Below are 22675 nucleotides of genomic sequence, written 5' to 3'. Positions count from 1 at the left end.
AATATAACTTTCCTTTTGGACTGTCTGACATCTCAGGAGTATCAAATCATCATACAACCTTTTTAGGAATTAAGCATTTTAACATGAATGTAATCTAGGACTCAATCTCTGAATTCAAGTCTTTCTGAGCTGGAGAGCTTCTCTCCCCATTTAGACCCGGCTAATTTCTCTTCCCTGCGCTACACATCTGCACAGTAAGACGACAGTCGCTTCCTCTTTGTTAACCAGTATTCCCTTGGATTGCCATGACCTTCGACTGGAGATCCAAACTAGACCGACACCTCTACAGTCCTGCCTACCTTCCTTCAGGAACACAGGCATGCATCTTAGATTCATCATTCCTCATCCTTCCACAGCCATTCTGTTTCAGTTACTTCTACTAATTTATAGTTGCACATTAATGCAGTGGCCTTGGGTTTCTAGCACTGAGGTATTGGTTCATGAAATTTGAAGAGGCGTTTGCTCTGGGCTTTTCTGATGCCAGGAGAGCTGGCCAGTTATGAACTGTTCCCTGCTCCACTAGATCCCTAGTAGTTCAGTAATCCTCAACTCCTCTATGCATATGCTTTCCCAGGACACCAGCACCACTCTGGATAAGCGCAGCCTCACCTACTAATACAGGTCTGTGCTGGGCTCTGAGTTCAGAGCTCCTGCAGCTCTCCCAGTCTATGCTGGGCTCTGGGCTCTGAGCTCCTGCAGCTCTCCCAGTCTATGCTGGGCTCTGAGCTCTGAGCTCCTGCAGCTCTGCCAGTCTGTGCTGGGCTCTGCTCATTGCACACTGCACCTTAAAATACATTTTAATTACAGAATTACAGAATACTGTACCTGTTATTAATTATATCTATAATTAGATTTATGACTCCAGCCCAAGGGAAAGAAATATATTGAACATTTAGTTTGACGCACTATTTGCACTTTATATTAAACAAGGGAATTTGTAGCAAACCCCAGACGAGGAGAATTCAATCGATTTTAATGTACTGTATAATTTCACGCCGACTTGACGACACGTTGGCACAAAATGTGAAAGATAACAAAGCGAAGATGGACTACATTTAAATGTAAAACGGTATACTGTAGGAAAGTTTAATTTGGTATAAGACCCCGGGAAGGCAAAAAATCAGACCTCTGATGACTTCGGTCTGCATACCCGCCGCCAGGCCAAACTGGACTGCTAAAATCACACATGTAGCACTTGCGCGTACCGGCAGCTGGATGAGCGCTCACTCTCATATCGACTTCGGACCAACTGAGGACCCTGCTACGCGCAGTGAGGGCGCTGACGTCACCACACTAGCTCCGCTACAGAATGACGGCAGTTAATTGCTATTTCTTAATAATGAGCTCCTCTGACCCGCTATTCGTGATGGAGATAGAGGCCCCACCCCGCAATTAAAGCAATTAGTGGCGTAGTATAAAAGAGAGGGGGGGCGCAATCTTCCCTATCAACCGGGAGAAGCTCTCACGCTCTAGTCTTTAGCTCTCTCTTCAGGCCGCGATGGGGAGGATAACGGTTTGGCTCCGTGTGTGGAGCTTCGCGATTGTGTGCGTTCTGGGCTCTCGGTTCTCCAGAGGTAGGATGCCGTTGTTACACACACACTGCTGCTGCTGTCGCCGCTCGTCCCTGCCGGAGTAATGAGGTGCGATTTGCTCAGCCGGTCCCGTGGCGGAGCTGTCGGCTTGTGAGGCGTCTCTTCCTGCTCCGAGCCGGGCGGTGCTGGACGCGAGTTGCCGGCATTGACAGGCGGCTTTCGTGGAGCCCGCAAGCGGTCCGCCGGCCGGAGTGGGTTCGCTTTCTCCTCGGTCGGCGTGACGACCTCGCCCGCGTCAACACAAATAAAACCTGTCCTTCACTTCATGAGACTGACTTCCTAGTCTCTAATCCCACATGTTAATTTCATTAACAACTAAAATCAAACCCTTTACAGCATAGCGTTTCAAAACCAGCTTGTTTTGTCGGGAGGCTGACGATCCTGTACAGCACCTGACCGCAGGTTGAAATATTGCGGTCTGATCGGAGGAAGAGCTTCACACACTGGTTTCCCTGTGGAAGGGCTCTGCAGATGTCTGCTCGTTATTGTGCATGTTTTAGAACTGGTAATGGGGGTGGGTGGTGGGGGAACGTGAGTGCTGTAATGTGGTAACCCCAAAGTATGCTGTAAGTGGCTGCCGTGTGCAACACAACAGCTGTTCTTAAGAACTGTTGTCAAACTAAGGACTTTTATAGTTTTGCACCTGTTAAACTGGCCGCCCTTCAGCCAGTTGAGCTGCCCTTTGCCCTTCCTCCTAGGCAGTGGCAGTGAGCACATCCAGACGATCTGCAGCACCTGGGGCAACGGGCACTACAAGACTTTCGATGGGGACGTGTACCAGTTCCCGGGGACGTGCGAGTACAACCTGGCCTCCGACTGCCATGACTTCTACCTGGAGTTCTCCGTGCACATCCAGCGGGCAGAGCGCGGGGACCGCCTGGTCATCAGCCAGGTGGTCGTCACCATCAAGAACATCATCGTCGTCCTCCGCGGCAAGCTGGTGTCTGTCAATGGAGACATGTGAGTACTGAAGGCTTAGTCTGGGCTTTCTTAACTGTGCTGACCTTCTGCAGCACATGTTCTTGTGATTCTGACTACACCTACAGCAGGATATGATGCAAGCCCTTTCTTCAATAAAATGAGCCTGGGAATGTTTCTCTTAATTGCCCCTAGTGAAATACAGACTAGTTATACTGCATCCCTTTTCATTAAAAAGTCTTGTGGCCACAAAGCATTCAATGTTGACAAGTGGGAGGAATGATTCTTGTCAGATCTTCATTCTCCCACTCCAGGTGTCTAAACGTGTGGGTCTTATGACGTTTAGGGCCTAGGCTGTGTGGAGGAAAGAGAGCTGCACAGTTCTGGAGTGCAGAAATCCAGAAATTGGCGCAAAACGTCTGTTCCTTGTTCAGAACAGTCAAGGACATGATAAACCTACTTGATTTGAAAGCTTTCTTCTGTTTCAAACCTACAGTACCTTATGTGGTGTAATAGTTTCAGCCTCATGAAGTAGAGCTAACCCCCAAATAGTCACTAGTCTTTAAATCCACAATGTTGATTGTAGCCTTACAACTTGGGACTAACACCATGGATTTTTTGACCCAACCCCAGTGTGAAAACGCCATACTACGGCTCAGGGGTACTGCTGGAGAAGAATGAGGTCTACACAAAGCTGTACGCTAAACTGGGACTCACTGTCATGTGGAACGGAGAAGATGCCATCATGGTAAGAGCCAGGCTGTTTGTCAGTTCTTCAGAGAGGGAAGATTCATTCCCATCCTGTTACCAGTAGGTCACTCCTGGAGCTGTAACGAGACCATAGACATGACTTTGAAATGTTGGCGTGTCTCAGGCCTGACATGCACACATTTCTCCATGTACTTCTGTCAAGACGCCAGGCTACCCCAGTTCTGAACTGAGCATTCTGGGCTTTCTCTCCTCAGCTGGAGCTGGACTCCAAGTACAGGAACCGCACCTGTGGGCTGTGTGGGGATTACAATGGGATCAGCATGTATAATGAGTTCATCTATGAAGGTGAGTGGACTTTTGCCAGAACCTATTTATGTTGTGGCTTTGCAATTAAAAGCAATTTGGATGCTTTAATAGGTTGCTGTAAACTTCTACAGTGTCTCATGCTAGGTTACATTTTGGTGCTTATCTTCAGAGCCTTAAGTATGTGTGGATTTTCTGAGTAGAGAGCCAGTAGGAAATGCTTGAGAGTCTTAAAGGTTCTGCATATCTTGAGTTTTAATTCTATTTTGTGATGGGGAGGGGGGGGCTCCTTCCTCCCAGGAAAGGGGAGATCTTCTCTGTACCCCCAGCTCCCCAATATGCCTACATAGCTTATGTAGGGGTATATTAAACTTCTGGTATTAAGTGATTTCTCCATAATAAGTCTTACAGTAAATGCATTGGTCAACCAACCTGTAGTGAGGTAGGTCTTCTGAGGTAACTTAACTATAAACTTAAATGAAGTGCAACAAATAGTATCAAAACCTGCATTTGTGCGATACTATATAGGCTACACTTGTATAAAGCCAAAATCGTTTGCTCATTCATCTGAAGGGGGGGAGGATGTCAACAGGTTTTCCTAGCTCTTGGATTTCTTGAAAGGGGAAGGTGCCCTCAAATACCATACAAAGTCTAAGCACTCAACAGCTGCTGTTCTCTTGCTTCAAGAGATCAATGCTCATCTTTCAAACAAGTCGGGTCACATTTCAGGACAAGAACTAGCACCTCTGCAGTTTCTCTGAATCGGTTACACACAGGCCTGTGGCGTACTTGGTAACGGATATCCTTCGATAACTAAGCTATTGGCTTCATGACTGGATAGCTTGTAAAATGCTTTTTTTCTCAATTTTTGTGCTTGCATCCTGGTTCAAATTGAATTATTCAAACCCATCGTTGTGTTTTGGGTTAGGCTCCCTTGTCATCTCAAAGATTTTAAAATTTACTAGTGCTTTGGATCCATTTCCAATCTCTTAAGAGTGGAAAGGCAAACAGGATCAGGAAGATGAAATTGGGCATTTGCCAAGGGCACACCATGACATTTTAAACATGTTAAGTGCTTGACTTGTTTTAAATGAAAACGACCATAGTAGCTGCTTCTGAACTTGCAAAGCATATCAACTTGATCTATATCTGAAGCATAAGCTTGTGGGAAGTTCTCCACTGTGGCCTTCTCTTAACTTCACCTCTCCTGTACAAGTAAATGCATGCTGCTATCTGTAGTCCTCCTCTTTCAGGAGACATCTCATGAATGCAGCTAGTAAGAGGCCGTATACATGAAGCTAGATTAGACCTGCCACTGGGTTTTGATTGTTGCCGATGTGGTTCAGGAGACCCAACAACGTCTTTTTCTTCCCACAGTTTCAGTATACCACATCAAGTACAACTATAACTGGGCACCACTTTCACTAGCTCTTGTAGCCAGGAAGCTATGAATCTTGTATTTTACATGATTGAGCTGCACTTTCAAAGGCTAAAATTGGTTGGAGTCCACAGAGGGGCTTCCACCCAGCCAGCTGGCAAGGTGTGACTACCTGGTAGTAGCTAACGTGTACCATAGCTTGGCTGGAGAATGGAGTAGTACAGAGGTTGCCTTGCTAAAATGGTTTACTGTTTATGCAGAGTTGTTAGAAATGGTTGCTTTGTGCAGGTGAATTGATGAGCCCTGTTGCATTTGGGAACCTGCAGAAGATTCATAAACCCAGTGAAGAGTGTGAGGACCCCTATGAGGAGTCAACACCTTCCTGCTCTCAGTATGTGAGTATCGGGTCTAAACCTCCAGCTTGTTCACAGTGGCATTCTGTGCCAGCTTCTCACTTCAGTGGCTGTAACCTGCCTCTTGTATCGTACCTAGCGCACACCCTGTGAACAGCTGCTGAAGTCGCGAGTCTGGGCCGACTGCAAGAGCTCTGTGGACCCTGAGCCCTACGTCCAGGCCTGCATTCAGGACATGTGCAGCTGTAACTCTACCCTGGGTGACTTCTGTGTGTGCAGCACCCTCTCCGAATTCTCCCGGCAGTGCTCCCATGCTGGTGGCACTCCCCAGAACTGGAGGACTGAGAAATTCTGCGGTAAGATGCTAAATCACAGGTGGATTGTTCTACAGCTGAGATTTCCACTTGGATTCTTTGCAGCTTTGAAGTTTTTGCAGTTCTTGGTGGCTGAGATGGAAAGCCTGTTTCCATCTTGAATTTCACTACAGCTTAATTGAATTTACTTTCTGACTGCAGTGATAGAGGTACAGTCCTTTGCATTAAACCAAAGGATTTCTCCTTTAATGCTAGTCTTTTACTATTTACGGTAAAAATCACTGTACAGCGCATCTTGAAAGCAAAGCATCTGACAGACATCTGAACTCCTCACAGCTTCATCCTAATTCATGTCCTGCAGTGCTTAGTGTCATTAACCCATTGCTGTGATGACCTCTAAATATACTGTGTCCAAACTGCAGCCAAGCAGTGTCCCTTCAACATGGTGTACTTGGAGAGCGGCTCCCCCTGTATGAACACCTGCTCCCACACTGACACCAGCAAACTGTGTGAGGAGCATCGCATGGACGGCTGCTTCTGCCCCGCAGGTCAGTGCCCCTGTGTTCTGCAACACCACCCTGTAAAACCAGGATGACATGCTTGGTCTCCAAGACCTGTTTTGGATGCACTGTGCAGTTGTAATTAACAGTATTGCACAAGATGTGAGACTAGAAGCTATTTGAATACAAATGACTAGGAAATGGGATGTTTGACTATTTTTCTGGGTGAGTTAGGCTGAGAGCATGACGTGACTGTAGATCCACATACTGTCACAGTGCGTGATCACTAGTGACCAAGTAGAGAAATGGTGACTTCTTCTCCAGTGAAGAGGTTATTTTTGGGTGTTGAAGTCCTTCCAGCAGGAACAGTATGAGAGTGAAACAGGCAGTCTGTCGTGGACTGTGGTCTCATGCTGCCCGTCTTTGCTGTGCCACAGGGACGGTGTTTGACGATGTTTCTCAGACCGGGTGCATTCCAGTGGAGCAGTGCCAGTGCAACATGCATGGCAAACACTACCAGCCTGGGGAGACAGTCCAGCAGGAGTGCGAGGAATGGTAAACGGCATCTTCTGCCACTGCAGTGGCTTCTGTCACCTGCACTCTCTCTATCTGATTCAGTGTAGTTTGAAACTGAAATGTAAAAGACCAGGTCCCATCTTATCCTCCCATTAAAATGGATTGTGTTCACAAACACTTATTTCTGTGTGACGTGCTGTGCATGCTGTTGTCTCTTTGGCTTTGTGTCCTAAACATGACCCATCCTTGTTTCTAGTGCTCGAGGCAGAGTTCCTCACAGGGGTGATATTCTTCATGCAGGGTGTGAAACTCGAAGGGCTGTTCTGTGTTTCAGTGTTTGTGAGTCGGGGAAATGGGCCTGTAAGAGCCGGTCCTGTCCTGGGAGCTGTGCTGTGGAGGGGGGAGCTCACATCTCCACCTTTGATGGCAAGACCTACACCTTCCATGGAAACTGCTACTATGTCCTGTCCAAGGTAACGTCCCTGCCCATTACTGTAAGATGTCATTTCCAGATGTTGCAAGCTGTCCTGTGGAATGTAAAGGGTGCAGTCATCCATGATAAGTTGGCTTGAGTAGGTCAACTTTTTGTACCCTCTCAGGACTGTGATGGAGCCAGGTTCAGCATCCTGGGAGAACTGGTTCCCTGTGGCTCCAAGGACCTGGACACTTGTCTGAAGACCGTAGTGGTGCTGCTGGACCATGACACGAACAATGTGAGTGTGGAGCCAGAGAGGCTGGTACTGGAGGGACAAGATACCAGGAAGGATGGGTTTCAGTTACTGTAATATCCTTCCAGTGAAGATCACTTGGAATTTCAAGAACCTGTATGGTGAAGGCACCCTTCAAGAATCTTTATGGAGTCACTGCTACTAGCAGGCTTGGCAGCTTATTCTACCAGATACACTTGGAAATGCTCCCTATTCTCAGTAAATTAAAATACTGCATCTGTGGTTGTAGCATACAGTTAAGATTGGGGGGGGGGGGGGGGGGTGATTCCAAAGACCATCCACAAGATCTCTTGCAAAAATCGTATTAAAAAACCCACCCTGTCCATATGAGGCACAATTAAAACCTTCTAGTAGGTTTTCAATGGGTATTGATTCAATTCTGAGCACATGGAAATATGTACAGTATATTACCTGGTGAGCTGCTGGATCTTTAACACGTTTGTTCTTCTTGAAGGCGTTGGTGTTTAAAGCTGATGGGAAAGTGCTCCACAACTCGGCTGAGATCAGTCTCCCATACAACATGGGTGAGAACTAGACTCCGTTGTGTAGGGTGTATGATGAGACTTGAGCTGAGCATTGTGACGGTCACAACATAGAACTGCATGAATATGTGAATAATCAATACAGATCTAATGACTTCCATTTCTGTCATTGTTTAGCTCACCTCCATGTCTTCAGACCCTCCTCCTTCCATATCATCCTGCAGTCTGACTTTGGTTTGCAGCTGCAGGTCCAGCTGGTTCCCATCATGCAGGTCTATGTGTCCCTGGAGCAGTCCTACAAAACCAAGATGTGTGGTAAGTTGCACTGCATCTGTTCCACAATAAAACCTGAGCTCTCTGGTAGCTAATCTTTGCCCAACAGCCTGTATTGCAGTTCCTTTGCTATGGAAAATGTCAGTAAGTTGCTCAGGCAGAAGCCCCACTGTAAGCAGTGTCTTGTGCACAGGTCTGTGTGGAGACTTCAATGACGTTCAGAGTGATGACTTTAAGACCCAGCTTGGGCTGGTGGAAGGCACAGCTGCCCCCTTTGCCAACTCCTGGAAGGCCCAGGCCAGCTGTCCAGACAGGTCTGACCGGCTGGATGACCCCTGTGCCCTCAGTGTGGAGACGGGTGAGAGTCCAAGAGCTGCCTTCCATGTCCATATACAGCATGTGCTGGCCAGATAAAGGGACTGAGTGTATCCAACCATTTGTCTAAAAACGGCATCTCTGCCACGTTGGGGTCTAAAGGTGTACAGGGCTTTTGTATCATTCAGAATGTTTGGGTATGGTGGCAAGTGTTGCCATGAAGCCTGAACATGACCTATCCAGTGCAATACAGAAAAAGCTAATGGTCTTAAAGAGAAGGAGAGCTAATGAAGAACCTGATGCACTGGGTATCAAAATGCAAAGGTTCATATAAATGAAAGCTGAACCTACCTAGACAGTATAACTAGTAACAGTTGTAATATACTGTAAGTCAGAGCCTTCTCTGTTTTGGTAGCTTTGCCTAGATAAAATCATGGGCATGACTTTTTAATGCCAACTTGGTCTTATAAATGGTAATGGACAGTGATTGTCAGGGGTCTGTAAAATTAGTCCATTACAGTAGTTCTGTGGAACTGAGGTGTTCCTGTGCTTCCATCCCACAGAGAACTATGCTGAACACTGGTGCTCCGTTCTGGAGACTGACAGGAAGTTTGCTGAGTGTCATGCGCTGGTGAATCCCAAGGACTACTACAAGGTCTGGATGTGAACTCCAAATCCAGATCATCTTGTTTGCTTCACTTTCTCTACAGATCAAAGAACAATTCTTCTGGTCAACTTGGATGTCTAATGTATAGCTAGTTTCCTGCCTCCTGTGATTCCAGAAATGCGTGTACTCCACCTGTAACTGTGAGAAGAGTGAAGACTGCCTGTGTGCTGCCTTGTCCTCCTATGTGCGAGCCTGTGCTGCCAAGGGTGTGACCCTGCAGGACTGGAGGAGCACTGTGTGTGGTGAGTGGGGGAGGGAGGGACTGGGGTCAGGGGCTCTGGGGGCCTGTCGGTCCCAGAGCTGAGAAACCAGCTGCAGGTACATACCAAGTCCTCTGTCCAAACTCCAGGCAATGGGGACAAAAGGCAGAGGGGAGGGGAGTCTTAAGCTTCAGCTCTGTTCATGTTGGAGCAATGCTGCACATCTTGGGGAAGAACTTTGGCTTGGACGTCTGCAGAAGCTGTATTCTTACTCTGCTGATTTACAGATAAGTACAAGGAGAGCTGCCCTGCCACTCAGACCTTCTCCTATGGGCTCCATGGCTGCCAGCGCACCTGTCTCTCCCTCAGCTCTGATCTCCAGTACTGCTCCCCCACCTTCTTGCCTGTGGACGGCTGCACCTGCCCTGACGGTCTGTACCAGGATGAGGGTGGCATCTGTGTGCCCATGGCCAGCTGTCCCTGCTTCCACAATGGAGACCGAATCCAGCCTGGGAAATCCATCACAATTGAGGATGAGCACTGGTAGGCGTCAATCTTGAGGATATTCCTGAGGTACTCCACACCAGTTAATAGTTAACTACTGAACATCTTATGCATTTTCCTTTTAGCACCTGCACTAATGGAACATTAGATTGCCAGCTAACAGAAAGATCCATAAGTAAGTACTAAAGCCTCACTGCTGGCAGCCCAGATGCTAGGCTTTGTCTGATTCCTATTCTGTATTTAATAGACTGCCCGTCCCATAAGATTCCATTCAGCTGTTCCACAGCCATGGCAGGCTCTCCAGGCCTGGAGTGTGAGCAGACTTGCAGAAACCCTGCTGCTGAATGTGTAAGTACAGAGGTTTTCCTTTCCAGTTTTAATCTGGCTTCAAGTTTAGAATTGGCAGTAGCTTGGTGCTTCATTGTGCTCTGTCCCTGCAGTACACCGTTGGGTGCGTGTCGGGGTGCAAGTGTCCCGATGGGCTTTATGATGACGGGATGGAGAACTGTGTCCTTGAACATCAGTGCCCCTGTTTCCATAATGGAGATGTCTTTCCTCCTGGGGTGACAGTGAGGGACAAGTGCAACACCTGGTAGGTCCTTCCCTAGAGGCATCTTGTGTAGCTTCAATGCAGTTTTTAGGCATCTTAATGGGGATGATGAGTACTTTTATTCTTTTAATTGCAGTTAAGCTTGGTGCTCACAGATGAGAAGCATTTGGTCATTGCTTTACTAGTACAAAACATGAAGTTTACTTCACAAAGTAATTTCTCCAGTGGTGAACTTAACTGTGAGTTCACCATTATCCTGATAATAGTGAGGTACTTCCTGTGTAAATTTAAGCTGTGCTCATCAGGGTACTGGTGTTGATATTGACAGCTGGTGCGATTCCAACTCTCTCTTCCCCTGGTTCAATGCTTTTGGTGACTCTCTCCCTGCAGCACCTGCAAGGCGGGGCAGTGGCAGTGCACGAAGGAGAAATGCCCGGGCACCTGCACCATCTATGGCAGCGGGCACTACATCACCTTCGATGAGCAGAGGTTTGGCTTTGATGGAGACTGTGGATATGTGGCAGCTCAGGTACTATTGCTAATGAGCTGTTGATTTGATAGGGTTGTAAGAAGGTGCTCTTGCAAGTCCACTGAGCTTGTTTTGTCTTAATTGCAACTTGACATGGTGATGTTGGAATGAGCACTCTTTACTAGTGCCATGACCATTGTGTTAAAGGATTTCTGTGGAGATGAATCTACAGACGGCACCTTCAGTGTGATCACTGAAAACATTCCCTGTGGAACAGGCACAACCTGCTCCAAATCGGTGCGGATTTATATGGGGGTAAGAGCCATTTCTTGACTATCATCATAGCTACTTTCAGGTATATCGTCATCCTTCTAGATCCAATCTCAAGCTGTACTCTATTGGCAGAACTGTTCTCCAATGTTTCTGAACCCAGTGCTGAGACGTTGTCTGGTTTCCTGCAAGCCTCCCCACTGTTGGAACTGGTATAAAGGTTGGGCTCACCAGGAGCTGAGCTGTCTGTCTTTCACAGAGAACTGAGCTGAAGCTGTCTGATGGGAAGTATGAAGTAACTAAACTAGACTGGGGAGAACAGGTGACGTACAGAGTGCGGTCTGTTGGCATGTACCTCGTTATCGAAACCAGCATTGGGCTGAAGGTGCTCTGGGACCGGAAGACAGCCCTCTACATCATCCTGGATCCATCATACGCAGTGAGTCGGGACTGCCTGCAGTCAAGGACATCTGGTATAAAAGAAATTAAATGGGGATTTAGCAGAAGAGACCCCATACTGTTTAACATGTTGCATAGTTGGCAATGTGGAATTACTCTTCTTGTAAAGTATAAAGTACTGCTGGACTAGTACACTCGGCTCTAATTTCTCAGCATGAAGTGGCTTGTGGGAGGGATTCTGCAGTGCTGCTGTCGCAGGATGTGCCCTGCAGGCTCCCTGACTTGTGCCCTGTGTCTCCTCTAGGGGCAGGTGTGCGGCCTGTGTGGGAACTTCGATGACAACGGGAAGAACGACTTCACCACCAAGGGCCAGCTGGTGGTGGCCAGCCCCCTGGAGTTTGGGAACAGCTGGAAGGTGTCCAGCAGCTGTCCCGACGCAGAGCTCAATGACCCCTGCTCTATGAATCCCTTCCGCCATGGCTGGGCTAAGCTGAAGTGCAGCATCATTAGGGGAGAGACCTTCCAAAACTGTCATTACATGGTAAGTCCTCCTACAAGATTAGATGGAGGAAGATTAAAAGGATTGTGCATGCAGCTTGGCCTGTCCTTGCTGCTTTCTAAAGCAGAATACAAATACTAACTTATAAACGGATCCTTGTGCAGGTGGACCCCACTCCGTACTACGATGCCTGTGTGACAGACTCCTGTTCCTGTGACGGTGTAGGAGACTGCGAGTGCTTCTGCACAGCTGTGGCTGCCTATGCTGAGGCCTGTAACAAAGCTGGGGTTTGTGTGGCCTGGAGAACACCTGAGATCTGCCGTGAGTAGGGCCTACAAGATGCAAATAGGCAGATCCTTTGAAATGTTATGACCACATCAGGATGTCCTTGCATTTGGGCTTTCTTTTTTAGCTGTATTTTGTGACTTCTATAATACTCCTGAAGAGAACTGTACATGGCACTACAGTCCCTGCCACCCTCTATGCTATAAAACCTGTCGGAACCCAGAGGAAAACTGTAGCAGCTCCTTCCTGAAGCTGGAGGGTAAGACCTAGAAATCGTGTCCACCCTTTACTGTGTTCCATCAGCACCACCTCCTACACTGACTCTTGCCATTCTCGAGCAGTATGTTGAAGTGGATCATGGTCTCTAGTGTCCTACTCATTTCTGTGATCCAGAAAAACCTTTCTAGTGAGAAATGTCTAAAATTGGTTCTTGTAGGTTGCTATCCCACATGCCCTTCAGACAAGCCTTTTTTTGATGAAGACCGCGGAGCCTGTGTGGAGAAATGCACATGTTCTGTTGATGGGACTCCATATCTTCCTGGCCAGGAAGTTCCTAGTGACCAGTGTACCACATGGTAAGGCATTCCAGAGCACAGACTTACTTCATCGGAAATTGTAAAGGTCCACCCTTTTACTACAGCTGGTGCTTTATACAGTCCATACTGTTATTAAAGCTTGTGTAATGGCAGAGGATGAAAGCTGCTTTTGGTTAGGTCAACTTCTACAGCACCTTGGGTTGATGGCTGCTTTGATCTGTGCCCCTCTTGTTCTTGCAGTCGCTGTACAGAGCTGGGAACTGTTGAGTGTACAAAGCACCCTGGTGAGTGAATACCCTTCTTTCCAACAAGTCCTGCAGAAGTTGAATTCTTGCCTGACTGGGGGTGTCTTCCACAGACTGCTGCGAGTACAATGGAGTGGTGTATTCTGATGGTCATGTGATTTCCAGTTTCCCAGACCACTTGGGCATGTGCTCTTATGTGACTTGTAAGAATGGAACAGTTATAAAATCTGAGCAACTCTGTGCATCAACTACTCCTCCAACCACAAGTAAGAATTTTACGGTTCTTCTATAGAATCTGCCCTCCAAGTTATTAGCATCTTAAAGTGGCTAATAGCTTGAATTCAAGCACAAGTCTTGGGAGTTCTTGTTGCAATGCAGGAGGAAAGGAACAATCCCTCTGGTCTTAATCCTCCACAGTACACTTGCGTCAAAACTGTGAGCAAACGAATGTAACCAATTTGAGCCAAATGGAATCCAGTGTTTGGTGCACGGAAATGTAGTGCTTAGATGCTGGCATGGTACTAACGGGTAGGCCTTGTGCTCCCGCAGTGTGTGAACCCAGATGTGAATGGTCAGAGTGGTTTGATGTTGACTTTCCGGGATTTGGCCCTGGAGAAGGTGAAAGGGAAACCTATGAAGAAATCCGTCGCCGTGGTTATGAAGTCTGCAGTGATCCCATTGCCATTGAATGCAGAGCTGTGGAGGCACTAGAAAGGAGCCTGAACCAAACTGTGCACTGTGAGCTCTCGCATGGGCTGATCTGCAGGAATGACGAACAGAAGGGGGTGCTGCTCTTCTGCCTCAACTATGAGATCAGAGTTTACTGTTGCCGCCATGGTAGCTGTACCACTACTCCTCCCACAACTCTTCTGACCACAACCAGTTCTCTCCCAGGTAAGTGGTTTTGCTCTGCCTTGGTGGGTGAATGAAGTACTCATTTTCACTATGCTTGCATCTATGGTGACTGAATTTTAACAGTCTACAGCTGGAGGGCTTAAAGTCAATACTGCTGTGTTCTCCTAACTGGGAGAGCCAATCGGATCCAGATTCCTTCTGGACTTGAAGTAGTTCTAGACTTGCTTTTTGGTGACTTTCTAAAGACTGTTTGGGGAAGCCATGGAGCAAAAGGTGATTTGAAAGCAAACATCTGATCTCCATTTGACCTTGAAAGTTCCTGTGGGGAGAATTGAGAGGCCAGTGAATTTTTGTACCAAGTACAAATAAGGGTTATCTTTTAGGTACTTCATTCTCCAGTATCTGGAGGAGTCCATAAAAACTTGCTGTCTAGCTCGGCAAGCCGGGGAGCATGCTGCAGCTTGGATTTTAGCGTTTGTCTAGCTCTTTCTAAATGCTGAAATAGTCTAAAACCTGTTGGGTGCTACTTGATTGAGAAGTTGAGATGTGAGAATGTTTATACATGGACTGCCTTGCTTAGTGCTTCATTTGGGTGAGAAGACTTGTTTTGGCCTAGTGAAGGTTGGGAATGTACTGCACCAACTGATGGTCCCCATTGGGCCCTGTATTGATTCTCCATTGGGGCTGCTGTTCCCTTCATGGGCACGAGATGAAGTGGATTCCCTTCTGTGATGAAGCCAGGGCAAGCCATTTACTTATACTTTACATCTGGAACGTACTGGTTCTATAGTCTGGGGTGCAAGTGAAATGGTTGTTTGGAGGCATTTAACTGGTTATTCTAGTGAAACCATGGATTGTAGTGGTTTAAACTTTGGAATCAACTCCTGTCGGTTAACCTACATGTGACCTTTTTTCAAGCTTGCAAGCCCATCTGTAAGTGGACGGAGTGGTTTGATGTCAGCTATCCAAAGATGGGACCTGATGGTGGTGACTGGGAGACCTATGAGAATATTAAAAGCCATGGTGGTGACATCTGTGATCACCCAGAGGACATCCGGTGCAGGGCTGTGTCCTACCCCGAGTACACCCTGGAAGATCTTGGACAGAGGGCTCAGTGCAATGTGTCATTTGGGCTGATCTGCAAGAACAGAGATAATATGAATGCCCTTCCTCCCAAGTGCTACAACTATGAGATTCAAGTGTCATGTTGCAGTTTTAACTGCCAATCTATAACCCCTGCAGCATCAACTCCCCACACCACCATTGCTGAGTCAACTACTTTTAAAATTGTTACTGGTCCTAAACCCACGTCGGGAGCATTGGTGATCCGAACATCTCCATCTCCAAATGCCACCACCCCCACAGCCCATACCACTGTGCCAACAAGCCATTCCCCGTCCACAGTGGGTACCTCTACCACTGCAGGCTTTCCAACCAGTACCCCTTCAACTGGGGGCCCCATCTCGGAGGGTTCCTCCACATCAGTGAAAAATCCCACCACCACTGTTGGTCTTCCTACAACGAGCACAACACCTGAATGTTTCTGCGTTGTGAATGGCACTACCTTTAATCCAGGTGAGACTTAAATACAAGTTTAGGGGGGTTCCAGTGCACTTGAAGTTGATAACGTCATTGCTAAGGTGCAAGAAAACTGCCCACTTCTGTGGGGGGGTGGGGGTGGGGACTCCAGCATTTATATGGATCTTTCTGGGGAGTGAACTTCTAAAGAGGATGCCATAACCTTTTTTTTTTCTTCCCTTCAGGGGATGTGATCACTGATGTTAACAGTGTGGCTGGTTCATGCTTCTATGATGCGTGTTCTGATGTTTGCAAGATTGAAAGGCACTCAAGACCCTGTACAACAACCCCCACCCCTAGTCCCACGTGGACTACTCCCAGAATCCCGGAATGCCCAGGATGGAATAAAAAAGTGAGTTTACTTTAAGGTCTTGCAGTGAGTAGTGATGACCCAAAGTATTTTTTGGTAGAACTTGGATCAGATCTTGTCCTGGAATGCTGAATCCTGTCCATCAGATCTCCAAAGGGATCAAAAACTACATTCAGTTCTCAAGTTGGAAAACTTTTTGTTCTAGCAAAACGAAGTCTTTGAAATCCACAACTGCACAATGGCTAGATGCATTGAGAACAACACAATTGAGATAATCCCCTATGAATGCCCACCTCTTCAGAACCTCGCCTGCACTAATGGAAGACCCCCAGTCTTGGTGTGGGATGACTACAAGTGCTGCCAGCATTTTGAGTGTGAATGTGAGTATTGCTGTACCTCCCATGGTATTCAAGCTAGAGGAAACCATGTGGTATGGTTTCCTCCCTTTCAGCAGAGCCAGGCTTGCTTGCTTTTTCTGGTGAACACAATCAATACTTGAGGTTAACTTTCCAAGTTCATTCAACAGACTGATTTCTGTTTTACAGGCTACTGTATTGGCTTTGGAGATCCCCATTATGTCACCTTCGATGGACTCTATTACAGCTTCCAGGGCAACTGCACTTATGTGTTGGTGGAAGAGATCAACCCTGTGTATCCTAAATTTGGGATTTATATTGATAATGTGCACTGTGATCCCCGAGAGGAAGTGTCCTGTCCGCGCTCCATCATTGTCTCTTTTGGTGGAGTGGAGATCGCCCTGAAGGATAAAGGGGATACTGTGACAGTGAGCCTGGAGGTCAGTACTCTAGGCCGTTATCCACCTTGTTTCTAGTGGGCAGTGGGATCTCCCACTTCTATGGGGAAGGCTAATGAGACTTTTGAGCAGAGCCTTAATTTATAATTTTTCTAGAAGTACTGGACTAAAGATCTTTAATTTGAAATTCCATGTTTGCCTGCCGTGGCATCCTTCAAAAGAGGTCTTGGCATCAACTTGACCTAGAAACTGGAGGCTGTTAAATACAGCTTGTTCAAAAATCCCTAGTCTTTGACCAGTTATGCCTCTTCACTGTGCATTGCCCTTTCTTTCTTTTTGAAGGTGCTGGTGGATAACCAACTGGTTCAACTCCCTTTCAAAGGGGAGAAGATGAGGGTTGTCAGCTCTGGCCTTAACCTGGTGCTGGAGATCCCAGATATAGGTGCTGTGGTGACTTTCAGTGGAATTGCCTTCAGTGTCAAGCTGCCTTACTTCAGGTTTGGCAATAACACGCAGGGACAATGTGGTAAGAGCAAGGAATACCCCTGTAACAAAACAAGAATTGGGGGAAACGGGAGCCCTGATCAGTGGGGGTTTAGATCTTTTCTTCCTGCCCTTTCTGGGATATTGTATCCAAGAGTTACTTGATTTTGGTGCTTGTGTGGGAAGAGCCAAATCCATTTGTAGAAGTTAACCTCCTCATTTCTGCAATCCTATGGTGTAACTTGGAGCTGGGTTCTCCATCAATGAACAACTTGCCCTCTTCCCTCCTCACCCCCTCAGGAACCTGCACTAACAACCAGACAGATGACTGCATGCTTCCTGGAGGCCGGCTGGTCAAGGACTGTGCTGTGATGGGAGAATACTGGCTACACAAAGATGAGCACAAGCCCCACTGCACCTCACCACCTCCAGTGACCCCCAAACCACCCTCTGGACCCTGCAAACCACATTCTGTCTGTGACCTCCTCAAGAGCAAGTGAGCTAAAGTCCCGTGTATACTCATTCATCCACTATACTGGAGTTCTGTCTTGTAGGCGCACCTAATTGCGCAGACTAAACATGTACAAGACTCTTCTCCCCCAGTGCTTTAAAATTGCAGCTGGCCCGGTCATGTATTCACAGGGTGTTTGCAGCGTGCCATAAACTGGTCCCTCCAGAGCCTCTGTACCAGGGCTGTGTGTTTGACAGCTGCCACATGGAGAACAGCTCCATTGAGTGCACCAGCCTGCAGACCTATGCCTCCATGTGTGCACAGCTGGGCGTCTGTGTGAGCTGGAGAGATGATACAAATGGGAAATGCCGTAAGTGCCTCATCCTGAAGGAATTGGGTGTGGAAGAACTACTTTGGCATGTGGTCAGTCTCTTTCCACTACAGTAACTTACAGCTGGGAAAACGCTTAAATTAACAGCCACAGTCAGACCCTTTATTTAAAATGGTTTTGAGGAAAAGTCTTAAAAGCTACCTTGGTTCTGAAACCTGTAACCTCTGTGAATCACCTTGATTTTAAGCACCGTGAACACAATCCTCTGCCAGCTGGCTAACTGGCATGTTTCTTTCACAGCCCCTACCTGCCTTTCCAACATGGTCTACAGGCCATGTGGTCCTGCCAAGCAACCCACTTGTGAAGACCAGTAAGTTATTGGGCTGAATTGTTATTTAAAATCCCCATACTTCTAGTTGGGGAAGAAATTGTAAGGAATTAAACCTGTATTAATGTTCTCTAGCTCATCTGAAGGCCATGATATCCTTCCAATACAGACGGAAGGCTGCTTCTGTCCTGAAGGCTCAATCTTGTACAACAAGCACACTCAAGTCTGTGTGGAGAAGTGTGGTATGTGCATTTCGGTTTAACTGAGCCTTTAAGGGCAGTTAAAATGCTGCCGTTCACTGTAAATGTTTGCCTACAAGGGTGTTGGTAAACTTGCAATATTGCTATTGAAGTACATTGTCAAGTGAAAAGTTGACTTACTATTGGCTATACCATCAGACATTGGACCAACAGATATAATTGATACAGGTCTTTTTTTAAACATTTGTATAGACTATAATGACCTGCAAAATAGTACTGTACCAGCACATTGATTTAGTTTTATTGACCATTATTGCATTGTTCTGTACAGGGTGCCTTGATCCAGCTGGTGTACCTCGAGAGGTTAGTTCACTGTCAGGCAGGGTCACGTGCGCCTTTCCTGACCTTGCTGAGAAGATGGGTGTGGCTGGGGGGCTCTAGTATGAGGTCTGTCTGTGATCCTTCTATTTCTGCCCTAGTTCGGGGAGACATTTGAGTACAACTGCCAGAACTGCATCTGTGACTTCAACATGAAAGGAGTGAGGTGTGAGCCAAAGGAATGTCTGGTGGAGCCCAAACCTGACTGCAGTGGGCCAGGCTTTGTCATCACCAGTGAGACCAGCTCCACGGACCCCTGCTGCAAGGAGCTTGTCTGCAGTAAGTTCATTACATGACCAAGCGTAGTCTGCACAGACTTGACCATTACCTGTCCCCTTTTCTTTGCAAGTGGGCTAGAACATCTCTTGATTGCATAAGCCTACTGAGTTTTAAGTCCTTATCTTTACTGTCAAAAGCGTTCCAACAATGCCACCCTTATTGTCAAGTGCTCCATAGTGCCTAGACCTATGTGCCAGTGTGGTGATGCTCATGTGAGGTATCTTGTTCCATCTCAGGGTGCAATGCCAGCTTCTGTCCACCCAATGGCATGCTTTGCCTAGTGGGGTTCCAGCCTGTTGTCCAAGTCCCTGATGGAAAGTGCTGTCCTGAATACAAATGTGGTAATGAGCCCTGCATCTCTCTAAGCTGAGACAATGCCACTTTTCATAATTCTTGTTCTATAATGCTCAATGTAAAACCACCTTGATTGGGGGGGGGGGGGGGGTTGAGTGTCAGATTTTAGCAAGACTGGGAGCTGTGAATTGAACACCATGTTCAGTACCAAGTCTTGGATTGGGTTCCCTCGGGAAACCTGAAGTAAAATTTAGCAGTGTTTGGGTTCTGAGGGAGCAATTTCAAATACATCTATAAAATCATGCATTTCTACTCCACCTTCTAGGTCTTCGAGCAGTATAATGCTGACTGAAGGCCACTATCGCAATTCCAAATGGGTTGCAAAACCTGAATATTGAAACAGAATTAGGACTTCAATATGGCTACATGCTTAAACAGTTTTGGTCCCCAACAAAATGCCACCTAAATGTGCAACATGAAGTTGTTAGGATTTGTGAAGTTTAGGATTTTAATACAGAACTGCTTTAGTCTATTCAATGAAGTCTTAAGTAAAAGATTCAGTGTGGAGCCAAAACTGCATTTTCTTTTTCAGTGCCAAAGGAGGTTTGTGTGCACAACAACATGGAATACCAGGTAACTTAATGGGTAGCCCATCTAGGGGTGTGTGAATGCTGCACTTAATCTAGAAATAGTAGTGGGTTTAAAGGGAGATTCCAGCTCACTTCCTGTGACCCATGTTCTTCCCAGCCGGGATCCAGTGTTCCAGTGGATAAATGCCAGCTGTGCTCCTGCACCAAGGATATGGATCTCTCAACCCATCTCGGCATTATCAGCTGTGCAGCCCTGCCCTGTAACAGGACCTGTGAAGAGGTGAGGATTGCGAAGTTGCAAGGCGCTGTTATGGAGTTAAATATCCCAGCTGCTAGTGGTATTAACCTAGAGGCATCATGTGTATTCCAGGGATTCCAATATGTGGGATATAACGGAGATTGCTGTGGAAAGTGTGTGCAGACTCACTGCGTCATTGAAGTGGACGGCACTATTCATGTACTCGAGGTCTGCTGAGCTGTACTGGCAAGCTTATTGATTGAAGTTGCATCATGGCTCTTTACTAATGCTGAGTGCTTCTCTTCTCTTCCTTTAGCCTGGAGAGCAATGGTCCCCTCTTGGACACAAGTGTGAGGTGCACAGCTGTGCAAAGATGAACAATGCCTTCATCTCCACTAAAGCCACCATTCAGTGTCCTGCCTTCCACGAGAACAACTGTCAGCCGGTAAGGGTGCACAAAACCTAAAGCGACTACTTGCTCTTTGAACTGGAAATGTTCATAAAGCTTCTGGCTTGGCTAGAATCTTCTAGCATTGTGGTTGCATTTAAAGCTACATACGGTTTATATTGGAGGACTCCTTCCTATAAAAGGAATCTTCTGGTAAGGATTCAAAAGGGTTGAAGCTCAATATGCTAATTGCATTCTACAGGTGCAATCTTTCTTACTGTGGAACTGGGCACTTTTGAAATGGCTTTTTTTTTCCCCTCAAGGAAGTCGGGAAATGACCTGACTAGGTTTCATTTTTTTTGCCTGTAGGGAACAATTGTGACCGCTCCAGATGGGTGCTGTAAGACATGTAAGTATTGCAAAAACTTTGATAGACTTCTAATCCCGTCAGCCACTTGCTCTGTTGCACTGGGCTACCCCTGCGGATTGTCCTTGCAGGTGTGGAGAAACAGAAGGCCTGTAAGGTGTCCACTTTGAAGACTCACATCACGGATAAGGGCTGCCAGTCCCATGATCAGGTTGAGATGACGCACTGTCAGGGTGCCTGTGGCACCTCCTCCATGTAGGTTTCCCACCAAACTGCTCAATCACATTCTTTCGGGGGGGGGGTTGTCCGCTTTTAAGCGTTTTGTCCATAATGGCTGTTCACTTCAACCAGTTTCCCTTAGTGTTTCATGGTTAAGTAGCAACTATTGTATTGAAGGAATTGTTACTGTTGCAGTGAGTAGGTTTGGGACCCTTTTTATGGGCTAGAGAAACTAGTGCCTTGAAGTGAACTTTGTTCCCCTATGTAGAAGTGTTAACTTCTAGACTAATGCCTCAAAACATCCCAATAGACCCAGAGGTTGTTGCATTAGGAAATTGCTATTGAAGCAGGAAAGGCTTTCTGCTTGAATTTATTGCTTGAATCTACTTGCTGTTTAAGGGTAATTGGCTAGTGAATTCAAAGGCAAAAGCAAGGCTACTTCAATCAAGTAATGAGTGAGCAGAATAGAGGGCTAAATACCACTTTGTTCCCCACATTTGTGCATTGCAGATACTCTGCTGAGGCAGCTAGCATGGAACACAAGTGTGCTTGTTGCCAGGAAGTGGAAACTCATGAGCAGACCATCACCGTGATCTGCCCTGATGGGACCAGCCGGCCCTACACTTACATCTATGTGGATAAGTGTGACTGCCGCACTACGAGCTGTGATCAGACCACTTCTGTCATGGACTCCAGCAAACGGAGCTGGCAATCCACACTAAGTGATGAAAAGGACTTCAATGAAATGCCAAAAATTGTTCATTAGTGCTCAACTTTTTGAATGGAAATACTGCAGCTTTTGGGTCATTTTCCATGGTTGATTTATTGACTTCAGAAGTTTTTATATGGATCTAGTTGTATTGGGCCAATAAAATTGCTTCAAAACACCCTGAATTTTGGTGCAGAGTTTTTTGATTCTCGACTAACTGGGTGGTCGTACTTGAGACCCATTTGAGGGAACGGAACTGGTTTATGGCAATAGCTCAAATACTACCTTGCCATTCCAGTTCACTAGGCTGTATCAATGTTTAATGAGCAGAAGAGATTTTAGGGAATTTCTAACTCCTTGGTATCACATTGGCATGTTTCACAGTGCCCCTGCACTAAAGCTCCAACACTGCTCTGGACAAGTTTGGATAAACTTAATCATTACATATAACCTACTGTGATCAGGTCCATCTATTTCTCAGTAACTTCCTTGTTTCAAGTGCCTTTCTTGGGAGACAAGTTCAGATCCCATTTTTTGAGCAGCAGATCTGGACAGCCAAAAGGAGCCTTGATTGTATTCCCCTACTGTTAAGGGCTTGTCATTATTTTCATTCCGTCTGGTCTCAACATGATTCAGCCCTCCCATCACAGTCAAGCATAACCGTGAATAGCTCAATCCCTAATTGCAAAGTGCTGTCATGAGGAACTGTGCACTCTTCTGTGTTGCTCAGAAGTATCGCGTGCAATGTTTATATAGTACCTTCTGAACTCCATATGGCACAGTTACTGTGAGCATTATCCTAAGCCATCAAGAGCAGAGACCCTCCTACTTAATAAACATCTTGCTGGCAAGGAGGGGATGTAGCCGTCAGCTGCCTTGTAGCTATGGGAGGTGCTGTTTATCTGGCAAAGCTAGT

General features: G+C 46.6%; 1 protein-coding gene across 1 annotated transcript; it reads left to right on the top strand.

Annotated features, from left to right (window-relative positions):
• The first annotated feature begins 1498 nt into the window (after nt 1–1498).
• LOC148819676 (mucin-2-like) lies at nt 1499–21816 on the top strand. The gene is made up of 48 exons (XM_088934967.1): nt 1499–1574; nt 2291–2552; nt 3144–3258; nt 3476–3566; nt 5191–5297; nt 5395–5611; nt 5992–6117; nt 6507–6624; nt 6920–7058; nt 7185–7298; nt 7768–7837; nt 7973–8110; nt 8262–8426; nt 8947–9038; nt 9166–9292; nt 9538–9793; nt 9880–9929; nt 10002–10102; nt 10195–10346; nt 10695–10833; nt 10981–11088; nt 11303–11482; nt 11747–11983; nt 12106–12262; nt 12354–12485; nt 12663–12801; nt 13003–13046; nt 13121–13273; nt 13557–13901; nt 14781–15437; nt 15626–15792; nt 15956–16130; nt 16296–16546; nt 16847–17030; nt 17288–17483; nt 17630–17808; nt 18070–18139; nt 18233–18339; nt 18629–18660; nt 18777–18954; nt 19191–19295; nt 19841–19881; nt 19996–20118; nt 20209–20304; nt 20393–20521; nt 20834–20873; nt 20963–21086; nt 21561–21816. The coding sequence occupies exons 1-48, from the start codon at nt 1499–1501 to the stop codon at nt 21814–21816; spliced, it is 7260 nt and encodes a 2419-aa protein (XP_088791093.1).
• Nucleotides 21817–22675: the final 859 nt, after the last annotated feature.

The sequence above is a fragment of the Atractosteus spatula genome, chromosome 16, assembly GCF_055471065.1.
Source record: "Atractosteus spatula isolate fAtrSpa1 chromosome 16, fAtrSpa1.hap1, whole genome shotgun sequence".
Classification (NCBI taxonomy): Eukaryota; Metazoa; Chordata; class Actinopteri; order Semionotiformes; family Lepisosteidae; genus Atractosteus; species Atractosteus spatula.
The sequence above is the reverse complement of the archived record's forward strand: the minus strand, read 5'-3'. Positions and strand labels throughout refer to the sequence as shown.